The sequence below is a fragment of the Parasteatoda tepidariorum genome, chromosome 7 (assembly GCF_982258835.1).
Source record: "Parasteatoda tepidariorum strain Cologne lab strain chromosome 7, Ptep-v5.0, whole genome shotgun sequence".
Taxonomy (NCBI): Eukaryota; Metazoa; Arthropoda; class Arachnida; order Araneae; family Theridiidae; genus Parasteatoda; species Parasteatoda tepidariorum.
This window is the reverse complement of record NC_141761.1, coordinates 87,604,174-87,624,772: the sequence shown is the minus strand read 5'-3', so window position 1 is coordinate 87,624,772 and position 20,599 is coordinate 87,604,174. Positions and strand designations below refer to the sequence as shown.

The window sequence follows — 20,599 nt, the reverse complement described above, 5'->3', positions numbered from 1 at the left end:
AGCAAAAAGTGGACTTGATACTTCTATAAAAATTAAATTTTATATAATATTTCAGCAAAAAGTGGAGTTGATACTTCTACCATACATGAAATCGAAGAGAAAATCGAATACTTGGAAAGACCAGCTCATGTAGATACAGATCGATTCATTGAGGAAATTTCCAAAAGCAAACCGTTTTTCCCAATTCCTTTGCACAGTCCTAAGCCTTTGAGAGAAGGAGAACGAGTACATCTGGAATGCAGAGTGGAACCAGTAGGGGATCCAACTCTCAAAATTGAATGGTTCTTCAATGGAAAACAACTTCCCTCTGGTGAGAATAATTCTAACTAATTTACTCTTTACTTTTTAATTTATTTATTTAACGAATAAAGAGGAAAAAAATATCATTCCAAACCAGGATACCTTACTACAAGAAACAGTACTTCGTAACATAACTTGATATACATGGATAAATAAAAAATAGATATCCCAAAAATACAATATCAAAAGACAAAATTAACATAAAAATGCCCTAAAATCGAAAACTATCTTCAGTTTAATAAAATAAAGTTTAGAAAAAATGGCTATTTGTTATAGACGTCTTCATTCCAACGTTTTCGCCCATATCCTTTTAACCTTCATTTTTTGAATTATTCAATATTTAACTGCCAATTAACTCTATTCAGAAATATTTATTGCACTTTATCTATTAAATATCCCTAATTTCTAGAAACTGATTAAATTTTTCAGTTTTAAATATTTTTAAACTTCTAGAAATATGTTCGATTTTCCAGTTTTACGAAATAAACGTATTCTCAAAATTTTCGGAAATAGGGACTTACGCTTTCTTAAAGTTTTAAAGAAACGTTCCATACTAGTAAACAATGAAGTATAAAATAATTCCTTATCTTGAAAGAAATCTTTGTTTAAAATTTCAATTTAATTAAAAGGTACACAATTCGTATTTAAATTTAAATATTACTTAATATTAAAATGGAAATATTTAATGTCAGGAATTAATTGGTTTCTTTATCATTTAGGATCTCGATTCCAATCTAAGTATGAATTTGGTCATATTGTTCTTGACATCACCACAGCCTATCCGGAAGATACCGGGGAATACACTGTTCGAGCAACTAATCATCTTGGTTCTTCGCACACTAGTGCTTGTATTACAGTTATTGGTAAGTTATTACAGTAATGGGTAAAAAGAGCTACCTATGTTATACAAAAACAATATTAAATCTAGATTTTGTTATAAGAAAAATAATCATACGTTCGAAATTATTACTATGTTTTAAATTGTTTTCTTAATTGCTAACAAGTTTTATTAGCTTTCAATAAATAACAAATATTTTGATTTTAAAATTTCGATCGTAAAATACATTCTTAGTTACTGATGGCTTAAGATTTTATCGACACTTTTTTAAAGCTTTTATTTAGAAGCAAATTGTTTTTATTTAGTAGAAAAAAGTACAGATGGATATTACCATTTTTCAGTGTAAGACAATGTACCAAGAATTACATTAAAATCCGGTTTTAATTATATATATTTCTGATCAAACTGTGTACTGATAAAATGCTGATTAATTATTCTGTGATATAACAAAAAGGAGATTTTACTAGGAAAGTATTCTGTTACTGCCTATAATTCTTTTTAGAAAACTGATTTTATTTCTTTGAGCAAATCTAAGTCGAATTTAATGTTTGACAATACTGTAATAAAAAAAAAGACGCAGCTCAATTTGTGTACCATGTTTTTTAAAATAATAAACCTATCAAACTACTAGTAAATAGTTCTTAATCCTTCGACGAAAATGGAACACAGGTATCCCTTTAATACACTTTTTCTGACGCTGTAATTCCAAGTTTTTTTAAAAAAAAAAAATATATATATATATATATATATTTATATATATATATATATATATATATATATATATATATATATATATATATATATATATATATATATATATATATATATATATATATATATATATATATATATATATATATATATATATATATATATATATATATATATATATATATATATATATATATATATATATATATATATATATATATATATATATAAATTTATCAATAACTAATTTTGTGACTTACAGAAATTTCAACGAGGGAAACTATTTCTTTTCCATATAATTGACTGCAAATAAGTGCAAATTTAAAAAATATTGTTTGAAGTGAGCGGTGTTTGAAAGATACCACCTTTAACGAAGAAAAAGACATCTTTTTTTCATGTTCTATTTCATTACAATTAAATTCATTACAATTAAAATGCTAAATATAATATTTATTTAAAATCTAAATTAATACAAAATTAAAAAAACTAAGAAAACTACGTTTAATGAAATATTCTGCTTCAAAGGATTAATAAACCAATCAAACTATTTGTAACAAATTTTAACCTTTTGACGCAGATGGGACTCTGGTGTCCATTTTATGTATTTTTCTGGTGCTAATTACAAGTAAAAATATATTTTGATTTTTGTCAATTTTAAAAACAATGTAATAGTAACTAAAAAAATTTAAATTATCGAGATTGTATTTGAACTAAAAATATAAAATGCAAAAAAAGCAATTTTCAAAAATAAATTGTTGGTTCATATTCAAAACTTTACCAAAAATTGATTTTGTGAATTAAAGAAATTTCCTTCATGAATAAAGGTTTATCTTATATCTAAATGACTGCAAATTTGAAAAAAAAATTTTTTTTGGAAGTGAGCCGTATTTGAAAGAATTTACCTTTAACGCAGAAAAATGCGCCGTTGTTCCATGCTGTATTTCATAACCATAAATTATTAAAATGCAAAATATAATATCCTTCCCTTATTTTGACCTAAATTTATACAAAATAATGAAAAATTATAAAAAATATTTTTAATAAAAATTCTGCGTCAAAGGCTTAACACATAGTCCTACAAAGCTGTAAGGTGTTTTTTAGGTTTGTTTGAGGTTGTTTATAAAATGTTACGATTTATTTGAGATTTTGTTGAAAGGGACTTCCTTGACAACATTTTAAAGTTGTTAAACTTTAAAAAAATTACCTACCAAGGTAAACAATGTAGGTGTATGGAGCTGTTTTGTTCACAGTTTAGGTTGTTTTGAGGTTGGTAGAAATCTACCTTAGAGAGGTTGTTTTTGAGGTATACATTTAATTTTTCTGCACTTTAATCAAATAAGTATATTTGAGGTGTGAATAATTTCTTCCGATTTCTACTAAAAATATTGCTGAGATATATATGAGATTTATTTTATAAACTTAAAAGAAGTTGAAATTGAGGTTTATTGTTACTTTTGGTGCAAAACATAACCTCATTTTCTACCTCAGGTGAATTTTTTTTACAACTGTCAAACTCGAAACAAACTCAAACACGCTTTATCTCTTTGTAAAGATACATTTCCAAATTAATCCAATTTTTTAAACCGTGTTTTTTTTTAAAATTAAAATCTTATTTCATCTTTATCAGTTTCATGTTCAATGAAATGTTGCTTTAAGTGTTAAGCTAACGTGTCATTTGTAGGTAAGAGTGGTGTCGTCTCGGAAACTCAGCACCCTGAAGGGCTTCAGAAGATACAACACTTGGAGGACTCAAGCCGGTATAAGAGAGATCAGTTCGAAGAAACTGTTATTACGCAACTCCCCACCTTTACGAAACCCTTGCACAATATTGAAACGATTGAGGGGTCCAACATCCACTTGGAATGTCGTCTGTCTCCCGTAGGTGATCCCACTATGAAAATTGAGTGGTTTGTCAACGGAGCCCCTCTCAAAGTTGGTAAGTTTAAAATATATTGCAGAATTTGTTTGCTTACACCGAAGAGCCATTACATTATGACCACCCTGCTAATAACATGCAGGACCTCAAAACTGCTAGCACCTGTCGTGGCATTGATTCCACAACGTACTGATAGGTAGTCTGAGGTATCTGGTACCAAGTGCTCACCAACTGGTCCTGCAATTCCCTCACATTGCAAGGGGGTAGCGTGGCAGCACGAATTTAGTTTTCCAAGTAGGACCACAAATGCTCTATTGGTGAATTTGGGGGCCAAGACATGACTTGAAAGTCACTGGAATGTTCCTCTACGATTCGACCCTTAAGACATGGTGCATTATTCTGTTGGTAAACACCATCCCCCGCAGGAAAAACTGTTGCCTTGAATGGGTGAACCTGGTTTGCAATTATGTTCAAATAGCTTACAGACGTCAGGGATTGTTCTATGAGGATTATGGGTTCTAATGTGCCCCATGAAAACATTGTTCCTGGGCGAGAAACATTTCTTTTAGGATGAAAACCGATAAAATTTTTCAGTCTTTTTACGAATAGTATAGTTAGAATAGCGTGGAGTGAGCTGCAAAATTTCGTGTCACGGAGCTCACTTAATGGCTAGTTATGAAGCAAAATTGGGAAATTTTGCTACTGACCAGTTGTAGTATTTTTGACAGTGACTACCTATTAAAACATGCAGCAACTTTTTCAAAAATTGGAAATTTCGTTTTAACTTTAAAGCATTTTAAATTGCTTTAATTTCAAAATAAATCGAGTTAAATCAAATGAAGCAAGTTATTTAAAATAAAATACTTGAACTCATCTTTAGAAATATAATTTTTATACATCAAAAACTAATATTATATGGTTTAATTATTGTGACGCTTAGAAAAATAATGATAAACTTAAGTGTTAAATATTTGTATCAATGTAGTTCAAGTATTATTTCAAACTATAAATATTTCTTTATTTTTGCATCCACTTTCTTATAACTTATCCTAATAAATTTTACTTCTCATAGGACATCGATTCCGACCCGCATACGAATTCGACTATGTCGCTCTAGACATATTGAGTGTGTACCCAGAAGACAATGGTGTTTACACTTGTAAAGCAATAAGCAGTCTTGGACAAGCAGTAACTTCTTGTACTGTAAAATGTACAGGTATGTAAGAAAATTTGTAATTTGAATCAGTAAATTTGAGTGATCATGGCTTATAATGCTGTGATATAATTCAGAAGTAAAGAAAAAAAAAACAATTTTTTAATGGTAACAATAGATATGGAAAGAAATTTTCCAATTGGTTAGGTAATGAATTTAAAAGTGGAAACTGTTGTTTTCATTTGACATTTAAACTCTTTTAAAGAATTTCAGCTAAAATAATCTAATGTGTAATTTTAATCTAATGTGTAATCTAATGTTCATAAAACCCTTAAATGATAAGTGATGGGCCTTACATTCTGTTTTTTAAGTTTCGGTAAAAATGGCTTTTTCTTAAACCCCAATACCACGTATATGAAAAAGAAATAAAACCCCTGGACCTCCAAAGTATTATAAAGTGACATGTAGCATAAAAGGCAATAAAAATAATACTATACAGTCTCAAAGGAAATTTTATTTTTTTTACTATTAAAAATATTTCTGAACATAATTTGTTTAGTTTTTTTTAAAAATCAATATTTTATTAATTATTAACTTACGAAAAATATTAGTTATACAAATATTACAGTTATAGCACAATTCCTTCCTATATCATAGAATGATTTTTACTGAAAAAAAAACATAATTTTATACTGTTATCATTTACTTGCATGCATAATGGTAATTTTCTATGATATTTTTATGTGTTGTTAAAAATTTTGTACCAAGCTAAATCATAATTTTACTTAAATTTTCCTGCAACTTTAATAAGATGCCAAGTTAAACCACATTATCAAACAAGATAACCCTTCTTGGATATTATTGCACAGTACTAAAATTCAAACTTGAACAGAAACATTATTAAGTTTAATTTATTAAAATGGCAGTAATTTTGTTTAAAAGTTTCAATATCATGTTTCAACAATAAAACATTTTTTTCTGAGAGTGTATTGAATAACCATAAACTGATGTACAGGAAGAAGCCAAGTTATTTTGGAGTCCCAGCACCCAGAAGGACTTCAGCAAATTCAATATTTGGAGGATCAAAGTCGACATCATAGAGAAACTTGGATTGAAGAATCCGCTAAAATCCAACCCAAATTCTTGAGCAAGCTTAATAACCTGAATTTACATGAAGGCCAACTCGCTCATTTTGAGTGCAGACTGGAGCCAGTCAACGACTCCTCTTTAAGGGTGGAGTGGTTCAGAAACGGAAAATCCTTGCCTGTTGGTAAGTTCGATACAAAATTTAATACTCACAAATTTATCATTAATTACAGTAAAAGCACAGGTTTTTTTTAAAAAAAAATTGTTTTACCTTTTTGTAGGACATCGTTACAGACCATTCCATGATTTTGGATATGTTGCGCTGAATATTCTTTCAGTTGTTCCAGAAGATACTGCGACATATACCTGCAGAGCTGTTAACACAGTGGGAACTGCAGAAATTCAAGCTACATTAACATGCGCCGGTAAGTATATTCAAGAAGAAATATATTAAAGCAAAAAATCACATTTATGATAAATAAAGTTCCAAAATGTTATGATAATGTTGTAAATCCTGCTATTTTCTTATTTAGGAAAATCATCTATATTGTCTGAAACTCAGCATCCTGAAGGTCTTCAAAAGATTCAGCATTTGGAAGATTATTCAAGGTATTATACTTTTTTCGATAATTTTGCTTTTTTTAAAAAAAACTCAAATTGGTCAAAACTAGGTAAAAGAAATGCAGAGATAGTTAGTCTAGTTTTTATTCAATGATTTTTTTTTTATTTTCAAACAATATTTAATATTACAAATGCTGTGATTAATTTAATCTCTTGACTGTCACCACTTAAAAAAAATTAGATAAAGATTGATATTTGACCAATGTTATCATGCTTCTAAATTAGAATGCCAATTATATTTAACATGACTGTTTCAAATAAACGGATCCAGATTGTTCAGCAATAAGTTTTTTCAATCATTTCAGCTCGTTAGTACCATTTTTATCACTGATTCCGCCTAATCTTATTGTTGAAAACGACTTAAAATGTTTTAGTTCTTCACAAAATTTTTTTTAAGTGTTTTAAAAAAATCTTGTCCGACAAAAAATTTAGAAAATTCATTTTCTTTCGTGTTTGGAGGGTGTCACTACAGTATAAAATAATGTAAATGTAAAACTGTCACCACTATATAAAGTTGCCATCGAAAGTTTCCGTTGGCAACTTTACGTTTTATATTTCAAATTACTTTGTTTCTTTTCATTCACTTCTGGAAAGTCTTGAAGAATGGGTGCTCATTTTTAAGAGGTTGAAAGATATTGAATTTTATTTTCCTCTGTATATTTTTGCGGCGACTGCAGGACAGTTAAAAACATGATATGGTGTGAGTTCCACATTAGGACAGTTGCCACAGTTTTGATATTTTCTAGTCCCATCTGTAGAGATTTTCATGTTTTTATGATGTTTTGTTCTTAATCTGATGAGAGTGGTGACTGTCTTTCTGTCGATGTCAAGATTAGTTATTTGATCGTGGGCCTTGATTTTTAAGGGGGTGAATAGTCTTGACTTTGCAAAAGCATTTGCATCTGCCAGCGTAATTGGGATTGTATTTTGATTGAGATCTCTGGCATTTTTAGCCGAGGAAACAGCTATTTCATTGAACTCAAGGTTCACATGGGCGGGAATCCACTGCAAGAAGCATTTTTTCTGTAGACGTTGAATTTGTCCTAGTTGGTCTATGATATTCTAGATTAGGCTTGAGGTACCTTATCTGAGGGTCAGTAAGGCAGATCTGCAGTCGCTGAAGATGGTGATACCACTAAGCTGGTCCAAATGTTCAAGATTGATGTACGTTTCGATTGCCGTGGAAATGGCTATCAATTCTCCCGTAAAATTAGATGCGATTTTTCCAGCACCAGTTGCGATCTCTCATTTTGGATCATCAGGTAGGAGCAGTACCACTCCCGCACCTTCGTTGGTGAAAGTGGAGTCTGAAGATCCATCAGTAAAGGCCCTGATATGATTGAGGCCAGATAGAGAATCGATAGTTTTCATCATTCCTAGCTCCTTGAATTTATTCGTAGGATCTTTTTTCGAGCAGGGTTCGATGAGTTCTAGACATATTGTCGCATTATCTGGAATAACTCCAATGATTAAAGTGGTACCGAGAGCATTTGAATTGGACTGTCTCCGATTGGAGCAACGTTACGTTCTCGGACGGGTCTAGATTTGGTTTACAAGGACAATATGCACACATCAGAACATCACGCATACCACGGTGAAAGCATCATAGCCTGGTCAGAAATTTCAATGGGTATCGCACAGACCTCCACATATATAGATGGGGTTCTGTAACTGTTGTACGGTATCGGGATGAAGTCCTAGGTTTAATCGTGAAGCTGTACGCTGCAGCAGTTGGTTCTACTTTCGTTTTAATGAACGGCAACGCAAATCCTCAGAGAACTGCCACCGTCGATAACTATTTAGAGAATAAGGGGATTGCGTTTACAAAGTGGCCGGCTTACTTACTAGATCTAAATCAAATTGAAAATCTTCAGAATGTCCTAGGCTGAGTTGTTTATACTTGGTCTCTCCCTCCAACAACCCTCACAGATTTGGAAACTGATCTAAAAGAGGGAGGAATGTCGATAACTGGACTCACTGGTGATGGACCACCTTGTAACAAGCATAAATACACACTGTGTAAAAATGAAGGGAGCTGAAATATACAAATATGATGTCAGCATCTAATTTTATTTCCCAATTAAACATATTTGCTACTTTTATGCTACATTTTTTGTCAATCAAAATAATACTTGATTGTATTTTCGCATTTTATCGCTCCGTACTTAACTTTTGGAAATTAGTATAACTTACGCAATATTCCTATTAAATTGTTTTAACTGTCAATTGAAAATATCTATCAGATATTAAACACTTATTTTGCTGCTTATGATTCAACCTCTAACATTTACTGTAGTTTTTATTTGTTTTGAAATTCCCCTAAATTATATATTTTCTCTTTCCTCCAACAGATACCAACGAGATATTTACCAGGAGGAACTTACTAGCCAGTCTCCTATATTTACAAAGGCACCTCAAAACGTGGAAATCAAGGAAGGACAGAGAGTGCACTTTGAATGCAAGCTTATTCCAGTTGGAGATCCTAAACTGAAAGTTGAGTGGTTCCATAATGGAAGACCCGTTAAGCAAGGTGAATAAATACAAGTCTCTATTCATTCCCAATATAGAATTGTCCATTTAAATTACAATGAAACAAACAATCAGAAAACCAACAATAACAATGATTATTGTTTTGTTTGCAGGAACACGATTTATCCAGACATTCAATTTTGGTTTCGTGGCATTAGACATCATGTATGCTTATCCAGAAGATTGTGGCACTTATACTTGCAAAGCTGTCAATGCATTGGGGGAAGCAGTCACATCTGCTACACTCAAATGCTACAGTAAGATAGCATTTTTTTTCTAGAAATATAATCTTTCATTGACAAAATTTACATAAAACCAAAGAAAATTCATTGACGAAATTTGGCTTACATTTTATATAACACGTTTTTCTTTTTTTTTTTTTTTTGTAAAAATACCATAAGTGATATCCAAGTAAATATTATTGAATAGTTTCTTCATCCTATTTGAACAAAGTTTGTACTGGTGAAGTTTCTTTTGATTAAACACGTGTTATCTTAACTGTACGTTGTAATTTTTTCAATTATAAAAATTTGTCAGGATTATTCGTATAAAATACAGGGTGTTTATAAAGTGCCAGACCCATTTTGATGTTTAATAACTCATAAAATAATAAAGATAGATTAAAATTAATAACTTAAATGGTTAGATAAACTCAAAAAGTTTCATGGCCCTTGTCAATGAACTTCCACGTGTATCCCCTTCGTCGCAAAGAGAATATCAAGTCGAGAGTCAATTTCACGCCAGGTAGCGGCTGGCATGTCGGCATCCACAGAAGCAATTGCGGTTGTAATTCTGGCTTTTAGGTCATCAATGTTCGACACGATCCTCCTGTAAACATTGTCCTTTTTATATCCCCAAAGAAAAAAGTCCAGCGGCGTTATATCAGGTGATCTGGGTGGCCAAGGAATTGGATCTCTTTGGTAAATTCTTCTGCAATTTCTCTGTGCTTGCACTATCGACTTCGTTTCTATGAACCACCATAAAATCTGTGCTTTCTCTTGTGGTGTATGCATTCTCCTTAATATCCGCTCGAATAAAACATCACACAGAAAAGTACTACATAGAACAAACACATCAAAAGAAAACATAACATTGCAAAAGTTGCCAAAAACAAAAGAGAGAAAAATGCGCAGACGATATTAGAAAAGTACAGATATTTAGACTGGAAAATGAAATTATCTGAAATTCGCCACAATCGCACATGATATTTACAAAAGTAAAGATATTCAAACCTGAAAAGAAAAATATATGAGTTATTCCATCGATAAATGCCATAAGTTTGTGTATATCTTCATTATTTTATGAGTTATGAAACATCAAAATGTCGTTTTACGAAAAAGGAAGTAAATATAAAAGTAAAATGGTAATAGAAATGCAGAAAATTTTTCCTCTCCTGATTTTTGTATAACGCTACTTTTGATATGATAACAAATAATGGTTTTGTCATTTATCAAGTTTCTATTGTATTTTTTGATTATATTTTTTTCTATTACTTTTTTCATTTTCTTAATTTCATAACTTAATTAATAAAATAGTACAATAATAAGTAATTTTGCAAAATGGTTAACAAAATAATTTTAACACACATTATTCTTACAAAAACTACAGAAAACTGAATTAACGCTAAGAAAATACATAACTTTCGTAACAAAATCAGTTAAATTAAAATCGCAAAAACCTACACAACTTAATTAATTTTTTATCGTTAAGGTAAGAGCAGCCTAATTTTGGAGTCACAGCAACCTGACAGCCTCCAAAAGATCAAGCAACTTGAAGAGAAACATCAAAGAACTTCATACATCGAGGAAGTCACTACTCAAGCACCTGTATTTACTCAACCAATGAAAAATCTACAGTTGATGGAAAATCAAAGTGCACACTTTGAATGCCGTCTCATTCCTGTTGGTGATACCAAACTTAAAGTGGAATGGTTTCATAATGGAATTGCAATAATGCCAGGTAAACATTCTGCTCAAAAAGATAATATATATATATATTAAAAAACTTAACTGTTATAAGTATTGAGTAATCTATGGGCTTTTATAATGTATGAAATTCATTTCAGCCTCAAGAGTAACTTTAACCCACGACTTTGGATTCGTGGCTTTGGATTTGGCTTACGTCAAACCAGAAGATAGCGGAACATACACATGCAAGGCTACAAATGAACTTGGCCAAGCTGTTTGTTCAGCAACTCTAGCTGTTAGAGGTATTAAATACAAAGCATTTCGTATTGAACTGGAAAAAAAATTAACTGAATCCTTTTCCGTTATTTTTTTATTTGGGGGACTGGAAAGTAATGTCGTTTTGGGTCATTAAATATTCATTAGTCTTAAAAGCCAATTCATTTTTTTCGATCCATTTCGATTCAATTTTGATCCGGAATTCAAAGGTTGTTGCTAACGAGAATGAATACATTATTGATTAAAAATAGAATCTTGATAACAAATATCAAATGCACCAAAACGGCATTACTTTCCGGTTCCCCCAATATTTCCTTTAATTTCCTTTTAAAGAAAAAAAATTCCTTCATTTTTTTATTATTATTTTCTTGTTCTTAATATACGAACAATCTCTAAATACGAAAATGTTCTTAATATCATACATTGAATCATGATTATGTATGAACATACTGAAGGAAAAAAAAATGGTCCTAACTATTTAAAAATGATAAAATTTACAGTGCTGTCGAGGCGCCGAAAATCACAATAATTTTTACTGAAGCTCTTTGGTAATTATTTTGTTAAAATTAACAATAAAATAGGGTTTTATAATCTGTGATTAAATTCAATGAATGAGATAAAATTTGGTAATTTTATTATAAAGCTGTATATGGTATAAGAACCTTTATACGGTTCAATTTAATTTCAGTTTTGTATTTCTTACTAAATGTGTAGTGATAAAAACTATAGTTTTAAAAATCAGAATTTTCGGTAAGCCGTTACCATATGAACGGAAAATTATCAAATGAATGGTTTAAATAACGTATAATTCGGTTTTTATAATCAGAATTAGGCTGTTTTTTTTACCATAACTTTCATTACCATACAGTATTTTTCACTATAATTTCACCATATGTTTTTCTTCCATGCATGAATGTGCTCTAAAAATATTATATGTGAACAACAGAATATCATATTTTTCATAACACAACTAAGCATATCAAAAATTGTAACAAAAGCATTAATCTTCATATAATTCAAAAATGTACTTAACATTTTGTTATAAAAATCTGAATTCTCTTACATGCACTAATATTAATATGTTTTAATTAATTAGGAAGCAGCTCACTTGTATTAGAAACTCAACATCCTGAGGGACTTCAAAAGATTCAATACCTTGAGGATGCTAGTCGTCACCAACGTGTAACATTTGAAGAATCCCGTGTAACTTCCGGTCCAGTCTTCGTCACTCCTTTGTCTGGACCAAGCAAACTTGTGGAGGGTCACAGCAGTCACTTGGAATGCAGAATTGAACCATATCCTGATCCAACGATGAAAGTTGAGTGGTTCTACAACGGGAAACCTCTCCCTAGTGGTATGAAAAGTTTATATTCATTGCAATAATTACTTTCAAATTTTAATAATTTCTATTATTTTAACCCCTTAGTTGACATATATTTCAGAAAAATTGAAATTTTTTGACTGTTTAATTTTGTTCTTTATGTTATTATGAAAGTTAGAAAATAATTTTTTATCACAAAAGTAAAATTTTAAATGCAATAACTATTGTATTTGTAATTTTTACATACACATATAAAAGTAAACACATCTTATTCAATTAGAGCAAATTAAACGATATTTTGAAGCTAAATATAATATAACTAGTATAATATAATATAAAAACACAACAATATAATTTTCAATACATACATTTTACAAATCTTGTTTGCGTCTTTGTTTATCTGAGCAGCTGACAACACCCACATTTTCCCTCCCTCGACTGAAGTGAATCGGTGAAAAACTAGTACCTCTCGTAAATCGGTGAAAAACTGTGTCCACTAACGCCATCTATTAGGAAAATAGTGAATTAAGTATCCTAAAGTAGAAACGAACTCGGAACGGGGTTCACAAAATTGAAACGTTAAGTTTTCTTCTACCCGAAGTCAGTTCGGGCATCAGAAATACTGAAGGTAGTATTTGCCCAAACTGGACACAGGCAAGGGATCAATCATATTTATTTGATTATGTTTAACTTTTTCTCGCAAAGTTATGTTTTACGTTATGTATCACCAGCTGCGTAGGGGTCAGAGAACTGGCCTTGTATATGGAAGGTTCTTTGTTCGAATCTCGGAAGAGGCATGGATGTTCTTTCATTCTCTGTACTATCTGTCCTTAATGCGTGAGCAACGTTGGCCCACCCGATATGGTGTCCATGAAAGAGTGGCCAACAAATCTACTCTGTAAATGCTTGAATTAACACAGGTGGAAAATGGAAATAAAAAAAGTCAGAAAAGAAAGATGTAGCACCATTTAGATTTAATTATATAGAAGTTTATATCACACCTTTTAATCACCTTACTTAAATTTTGAAACCCCGTTTACATTTCTACACTTTATACCATCCAAATAACTATTAACTCAACATTTATCAAGATACTTAATAAATGCGTCTTTGTCATTCTTTTTTTATTTTTTGATATATAATTAAATTATTTATTAAGATCTGTAAATTTAATCCAAAAGATTTGTTAGGTTTCAACTACAAAAAATCCTTTGAAATTAAATAGAATCTGCACATTATAATGTAAAATCCTGTAGAGATATATGAAACAATGTTGAGATTATTCAGACCGTAATTGAATGAAAAAACGTAAAAAAGTAGCTATCAAATCTGGTTTATGGCTTTTGTTAAATGATATTTTCATTTTAATTCCTAGGTTCTCGATATCGCACAATGTTTGATTTTGGCTTTGCTGCTCTGGATATTTTGACTGTTAATGCAGAAGATTCTGGCGAATATACAATCAAAGCGACTAACTGCTTGGGAACTGCATCCTCATCAGCAAGAATTAATGTTGCAGGTATTTAAATACATTTTCTTCTTCAAATATATTTTGTTTATTTTAGAAACTTTCAGATATTTTTGTTTTTAGCTGAAGGGGAAAGTATCTCACTATTTGCTTAGCTTATAATCTTTACTCTTGAAATGTGTTTTTAGCCATGATTAGATGTTCTTTTTTTAATTCTTTACTAAACTTCGCTTATATCTCTTTAACTTAAAAATAAGAATTGTTTATTGATATTTTTTTAATTAATAAGGAAGTCAGAAAATGGTTTTTATTGTGTTCATGACGTATCTTAAAAATAAATTTGAACTTAGTTCATTTTTACAAGTGCCTTATATGCAATCAAACGTGTTAATTTAATACACTAATTCTGATTTTTCAACATTGTAAATTTGCTTTTGCTTGCAGCCAAGAAGAGCCTAATTCTGGAATCCCAGCAACCGGACAGCTTACAAAAGATTAGAATGCTTGAAGATCACAGCCGTTTTGCAAGACCAGAAGAACCAGAACAAATGTTTGACAAACCTAACTTTGGTAGACCTCTATATAATTTGGACAATTTAGTCGAAGGATTTAGTGCACATTTAGAGGCTACCTTAACACCAGTGAATGATCCTACCATGAAGGTTGAATGGTTCCACAACGGAATGCCAATAAAACCAGGTACTTGTCAAAAATACTTATTTTTTTACATAGTATTCACGATCATTAATGACATGACAGCTATGGGTGGGCCTTGGCATTCTTCAGAAGATTTTTCTTTTGTAAGGAATCGAAATCCTTAATTTAATTACAAGAAAGTCTTTTCTAAACAGTCTGTTCATAATTTGTTCGGCCTGTCTATTGTCATTTTGAGGAGTGAAATTGAAAACTTTAAGGGCAGTTTTGCTCCAATCCACTCTTAGCAGATGGCTTGCACATCTTGTTCTGTTCAGACTGATTGATTTTAAGATGTCATCATTTTTGTATAACGTGTATAATTCAAAATTGTATAGTTTCCTCCATACGTCATTGTCACTTCCATTAAAGGTAATTCTGATGACTTTTCCTTCAAGTATCAAGAGAGCATTTTCATTTTTTGTTGTGAGGGTTTGTTGTTTGTTGTACAGTATTAACTATGTATATATTTATGTACATAATTGGTTTAATAAACTTTTAAGAGATTGTATGGTTTCACCGAGGAATTACAATGAAACCGGGTCATTTCATTTTCACTTCTATGCATGCATTTACGACTATAAAATATGTGAAATAATAATGTATGTTTTGATAGCTAGATTAGAGAATTATTTTATAGAAAAATGAACGTTAGAATTATTTTATTGAAAAATGAACGTTAGAATTATTTTATTGAAAAATGAACGTTTTGACAGTAGAAGTTTAGTAAAACACAGTTATATTTTGTTAACTTATACGCTCATTTATAGCTGCACACAGGTTTTTGTTAGATGATTAGTTTCAATAATTAAGAACAGTCTTCAATTTCCTTACATACTTGTTTTTGTATGTTTTTAATTTTATAATCAAATTAAACAGTTCTAAATTGCTATTTTATGTTAATTTTCAGCTCATCGCTTTAAAACAACTTTTGACTTTGGTTATGTTGCTCTTGACATCTTGTACGTATTTCCCGAAGATGCTGGCACATACATGTGCAAGGCTACTAACAGAGTCGGAGAAGCCATTACTACATGCTCAATTAATGTTCAAGGTTGGTCTATTATATTTGATTTGACTACACAAATTAAATGTCTCCCCTACAGCCATATTCTTAAAAAAATATGTATATCCAAATCATAATTACTTTTCAACTTTTGATGTCTGCAGGGAGAGGAGGCAGTCTTCCCTCCAAATTTTGGAGAAATACTCTAGACGGCTTATGGACAGATTAACCTATTGATATTTTTTCGGTCGGCTTTTGTTTTTGAATTTATTTATTTCAAGGTCGATTAAAGATATATTTAGCAAACGGACGAATTTCTTTTCGCCTTTCCCAGACAAAGCTGCATTAAAACGCAAAAGTCAGCCTACTAATAGATAAATTGATGTATTTTATCAGGTAAATCGAGATGTTACTTTTAGGTAAATTGATGTATTTTTTTTTCTTCACATAGCTTTCTGGCCGACTGAAGAAAATATTTTACCATTTTTATTTTTTCTGCTACCTAGGTCTGTATTGCTATAATTTTCTTTTACTATGAAAAATTAGGCCTTATAACTTTTTTGTTTTGTTTTCATATTTAGTTGGATTGATGCGCGTAAGCGGAACTGGTGTATAAATTTTATTTTGTGTTTTAGCGAATTTGATTTTTGCGAAGGGATCGGCTTTCGTCACCCTAACTAAAACGCAGCATTTCTTTTTTCTGCTACTTAATTTTAATTCATCAAATTATATTAATTTTTGGCCGGCCAGGTGGCGAACGGTTAGCGCGCCTGACTGCGAAGCCATTGACTGCGGATTCGAATCCCGCTCTGGGCATGGATGTTTCTCTCTCTCTTTGTGCTGTCCTCTGTTGTGCGACTGAGATGTGTGAATGTGGCCCACCCTATAAACGAGTTTGTGGCAGTGTGGCGTGGGCAATGTTGCTCGCCTCCGAGACTTTGGTTCACAGGTGCCCACTAGGTGCCCACTGGGTAACGCGAAATGAGCAACAATTCTTCATCTTCATAGGCAAAGATTCAAATTCAGTGCCTGCCATTGGCAAATATTAATTTTTGATTTATTGAAAATAAAAAGTATTATTTTTTTAACTAAAAATATAAATTTTTACTTCGTTCACTGTTTATTTATTAGATAATGCATTATTTTTACGCAGATATGTTTGAAGTTTTTAAGTGATTGCAAGAGGAAAACTCGGGAGTTTTAAGATCAATATTTCTTTACTATCAATTGTAATCCATCGTTTAAATGAATTCTAAAAATTTACTTATCAAATATAAAATATGAAAAATTGAAAATATGAGAGGCTTTTCCCAACTTGAGCATTAGTTGGGTTTAAAGCGAACATGAGTCGAGTAATTTTGCATTTCCTCCTCCCAAAAAAAATCCATCATTCGCTACAGCCCTGTCTCTGAGTTTTAAAGTTCTTTTAAAAATGTATGACTTTTCGTTTTAGCCAAGGGTTCTATTTATACTGATACGCTACACGAAGAAGGTCTTGAAAAGATCCGCGCTTTGGAAGAACAATACCGTCCAGGTCCTGAAGAAATTGTCATACCTGTAACTCGACCCATCTTCATCACTCCTTTGAAGAGTCAAGAAAATATCCAGGAAGGACAACCTGTCCACCTGGAATGCAAACTTGAACCAGTTAACGATCCCAAATTACGAGTGGAGTGGTATGTCAATGGAATTGAAATTAAAGCAGGTAAGTTTGTGGAATTGTAAAAACTTATTATCCTTTATAGGGTCATTTTTTTTTCTAGTAATGTTGTGTTAAATTTCTTTTGGGATTGAGATTAATTTAAAAAAGGAATTCATTTCGATTATTTACCAAAAACTGATTTTATTTTTAAAATATTTTTTTTTGGTGGAAAAGTGAGTGGAGTTTTCAAAATTTTACCTACTGTAATAACAATTGGCCATAAATTTAATTTTTTGCTTGTACATAACGGGATTTATACTTTCTATATAGTTATTATTACAAATAAACTCGAAAAAATTAATCAAATAAATGAACGCATAACATCATATAAATGAGCAAATGAACATAATTAGATAAATGAACGTAGAGATAACGAGATTTATAAATTTTCTGTTCATAATTACAACTGACATAGCGGAAAATAATTCGATAAATGAAAGCATAACATCGCATAAATGAGCATATGAGCATAATCGAATAAATTAACGCAAAAATGAATAGATAAATGAGGGTATAAATAACGAGATTTATAAATTCCGTGTTTATACCTAAAAATGAACTTGATGAAAATAATCAATTGAATGAACGCGTAACGGGGAAGTATAAATAATAAAATGCTAAAAGAAAAATGTATTTAATTATTTTGTGAATCTTTAGCTTTTAACCAGTCTGAACAATGTTACAGGATTTTCATGAGATAAGAGGAAATTTTAGTTATTCTAAAAAAATTATTTGTGCACTAGATGGTTTAGTCCATTTCATTTCATGATAGATTAAATTAAATTTTTTGTCACAGTAATATATATATATATATATAAAATATCTCATTTTTAACTGGTAAAAATCAGATTTCTCACTAAGTTTGCTCTTAAAAGATATATAGCTTCATAGGATTTTATTCCGTATAGTATTATTTTGACTTATAAATGTGTGCTTAACACTAAAATTCTATGTTCAAAGCTAAATGCATTAATTGGTAAACTTAATTGCTATTTGTCTTTAGGTCATCGCTTTAGAACCGTTCATGATTTTGGATACGTTGCTTTGGATATCCTTTACAGTTATGCTGAAGATAGTGGAACATATATGTGCAAAGCTTTCAACGAGCTTGGAGAAGCAGTTACGACATGCTCTGTCAAAGTTGAAGGTAAGTTTGATCCATTTACGTTAATGTTTTTATTTATTTATCTTATTAAAGTATTATGAAGTTATATATTTATTTATAACTTTTTTATTGTATAGGTTCACGATAGTTAGTTTTTAAATATTTTTGGTTACTTATATATAAAAACATACATAGTTAAAAATACTTACTTTAGTTTAAGAATTAAATACAATCTTTAAAAATATATCTAAAAAAGTTTCACGAAAAATATGTTAGTAACAACTATTTTTAATTCAGTTAAAATATTTAAAAGCATGTAAAATTTTTTCGAAAAGTTCTATTTTATAAATGCACACAGAGAAAAAATTCTGGTAAAATTCCCATACTATATGTTAATGACATTTCTTTTAAAAAATCCTTAATGTTGGGAATAATATCCAATAATTACGGTATTTAAATCAGTAATTCGTAAGTTTAATGTTCATATGGTAATAATTAACTGGAAATTCTTTGTTTCAAAATTATAGTTCTTATAACCACATATTTAGTAGAAAATACAAAAATAAAAAGTAAATTTAACCGAATAAATGGTTTTAACTCGCATGCTCTAATATATATCATGATAAAATTACAAAATATTATGAAATCATGAGATTATATATTTTATTTTTATTGCTACCAAAATCATTACCAAAGTGCTTTGGTAAAAATTACCGAGTTTTGTGTTCCCATATAGCCAGAATCACGGTAAATTTTACCATATTCTGGTAGTTTTGATCACACTAAGTGTATGATAAAAATATTATTTTCTAATAAGTTTTATTAAAATTAAAATTGGATAATAATTTATTTTAAATAATTTTCGTAATTGCTTTAAAAGATTAGTACATGAAATGCTGTATACATAGTGCACTATTATTTTTTTTCTGTTAATTCAACCTTTCAACCTTTGTCTACTAAATGTCGAAATATCAATTATTATTACCAATTTCGAATTTTTAATATTTAATGCTTTAATTTTTAAAGCAAAATGTTGAAATTAATCATAATTGTTAAATTGTTTCAGCTCGCAGGAATATCTATTATGACACACAGCATCCAGAAGGATTAGAAAAAATTCGAGAACTGGAGTGCCAAACAAAATACCAACCAATTGAAGTAGATGATAAGCCAATTTGCAAACCATACTTTGTCTCAGAGTTGAGAGGATTGACAGAATACACTGAAGGTGATAGCGCTCATTTCGAATGCAGAGTTGAGCCTGCCCATGACCCCGAACTGAAAGTTGAATTCTTCCTCAATGGAAAACCTCTCGATGCAGGTTTGTGACTGTCAGATTTTGAACTGGCTTTGACATATTATGATATATTTTAATTATGATCTATTTTAATATATAATATATAATTTAATTAACGTTTAATCTTCTATTCTTGCATCTATATTTTTTAGCATCTCGTTTCCATGTCACACTGGATTTCGGTTACGTTGCATTGGATATCAGCCACATGTATCCAAAGGATGCTGGTCAACTGACATGCAAGGTTTCCAACAAACTGGGTGAGGCTACTAGCAGCCTGAACGTTCGTGTACACAGTAAGTATATAGGTTTTTGAAATCTTTAATTTTAATAAAAACTACTGTTTATGGATGTTTAAAAAAATAATGGATATTTAGTTTAATCATTATAAATATGCCCTAGAAATGTGATGTGGTTCATTTCATGACATGATAGTTCGTTTTAAAGATATCCATATAATTTATTCTCATCTGCATAGTTCATCTGTTCATATTAACTCTGTTGAGACCCCACTAAAGAAGAGAAACACCATAAAAAGAAATTTAAATATTTGTTGAATTTTTAAATAATAATTTAAAAAAAATATTTTATGGCTTACAAATTACAGAACATGGCTTTACCTCAAATGTTTTACTTTGTTCAAAAAAGTAGAAACGTCCATAAAATTTAAGAATGAAACTATAAAATATCAAAATATTTCAAAATCTATA

At 30.4% G+C, this 20,599-nt stretch overlaps 1 protein-coding gene across 9 annotated transcripts in view; it reads left to right on the top strand.

Annotated features, from left to right (window-relative positions):
* Positions 1-20,599, top strand: part of LOC107439667 (uncharacterized) — a 392,882-nt gene that overhangs the window by 193,710 nt on the left and 178,573 nt on the right. For all 9 annotated transcript variants that reach the window (XM_087168223.1, XM_087168215.1, XM_087168217.1 and 6 more), the window contains 19 exons: positions 56-310; positions 1,020-1,163; positions 3,531-3,785; positions 4,798-4,941; positions 5,894-6,148; positions 6,246-6,389; positions 6,498-6,573; positions 8,937-9,115; positions 9,228-9,371; positions 10,825-11,073; positions 11,180-11,323; positions 12,394-12,651; positions 13,994-14,137; positions 14,531-14,785; positions 15,690-15,833; positions 17,239-17,490; positions 18,491-18,634; positions 19,659-19,913; positions 20,042-20,185. In XM_087168223.1, the coding sequence (XP_087024349.1) occupies positions 56-310; positions 1,020-1,163; positions 3,531-3,785; positions 4,798-4,941; positions 5,894-6,148; positions 6,246-6,389; positions 6,498-6,573; positions 8,937-9,115; positions 9,228-9,371; positions 10,825-11,073; positions 11,180-11,323; positions 12,394-12,651; positions 13,994-14,137; positions 14,531-14,785; positions 15,690-15,833; positions 17,239-17,490; positions 18,491-18,634; positions 19,659-19,913; positions 20,042-20,185 (3,585 nt within the window). The remainder of the gene's footprint in view (positions 1-55; positions 311-1,019; positions 1,164-3,530; positions 3,786-4,797; positions 4,942-5,893; positions 6,149-6,245; positions 6,390-6,497; positions 6,574-8,936; positions 9,116-9,227; positions 9,372-10,824; positions 11,074-11,179; positions 11,324-12,393; positions 12,652-13,993; positions 14,138-14,530; positions 14,786-15,689; positions 15,834-17,238; positions 17,491-18,490; positions 18,635-19,658; positions 19,914-20,041; positions 20,186-20,599) is intronic.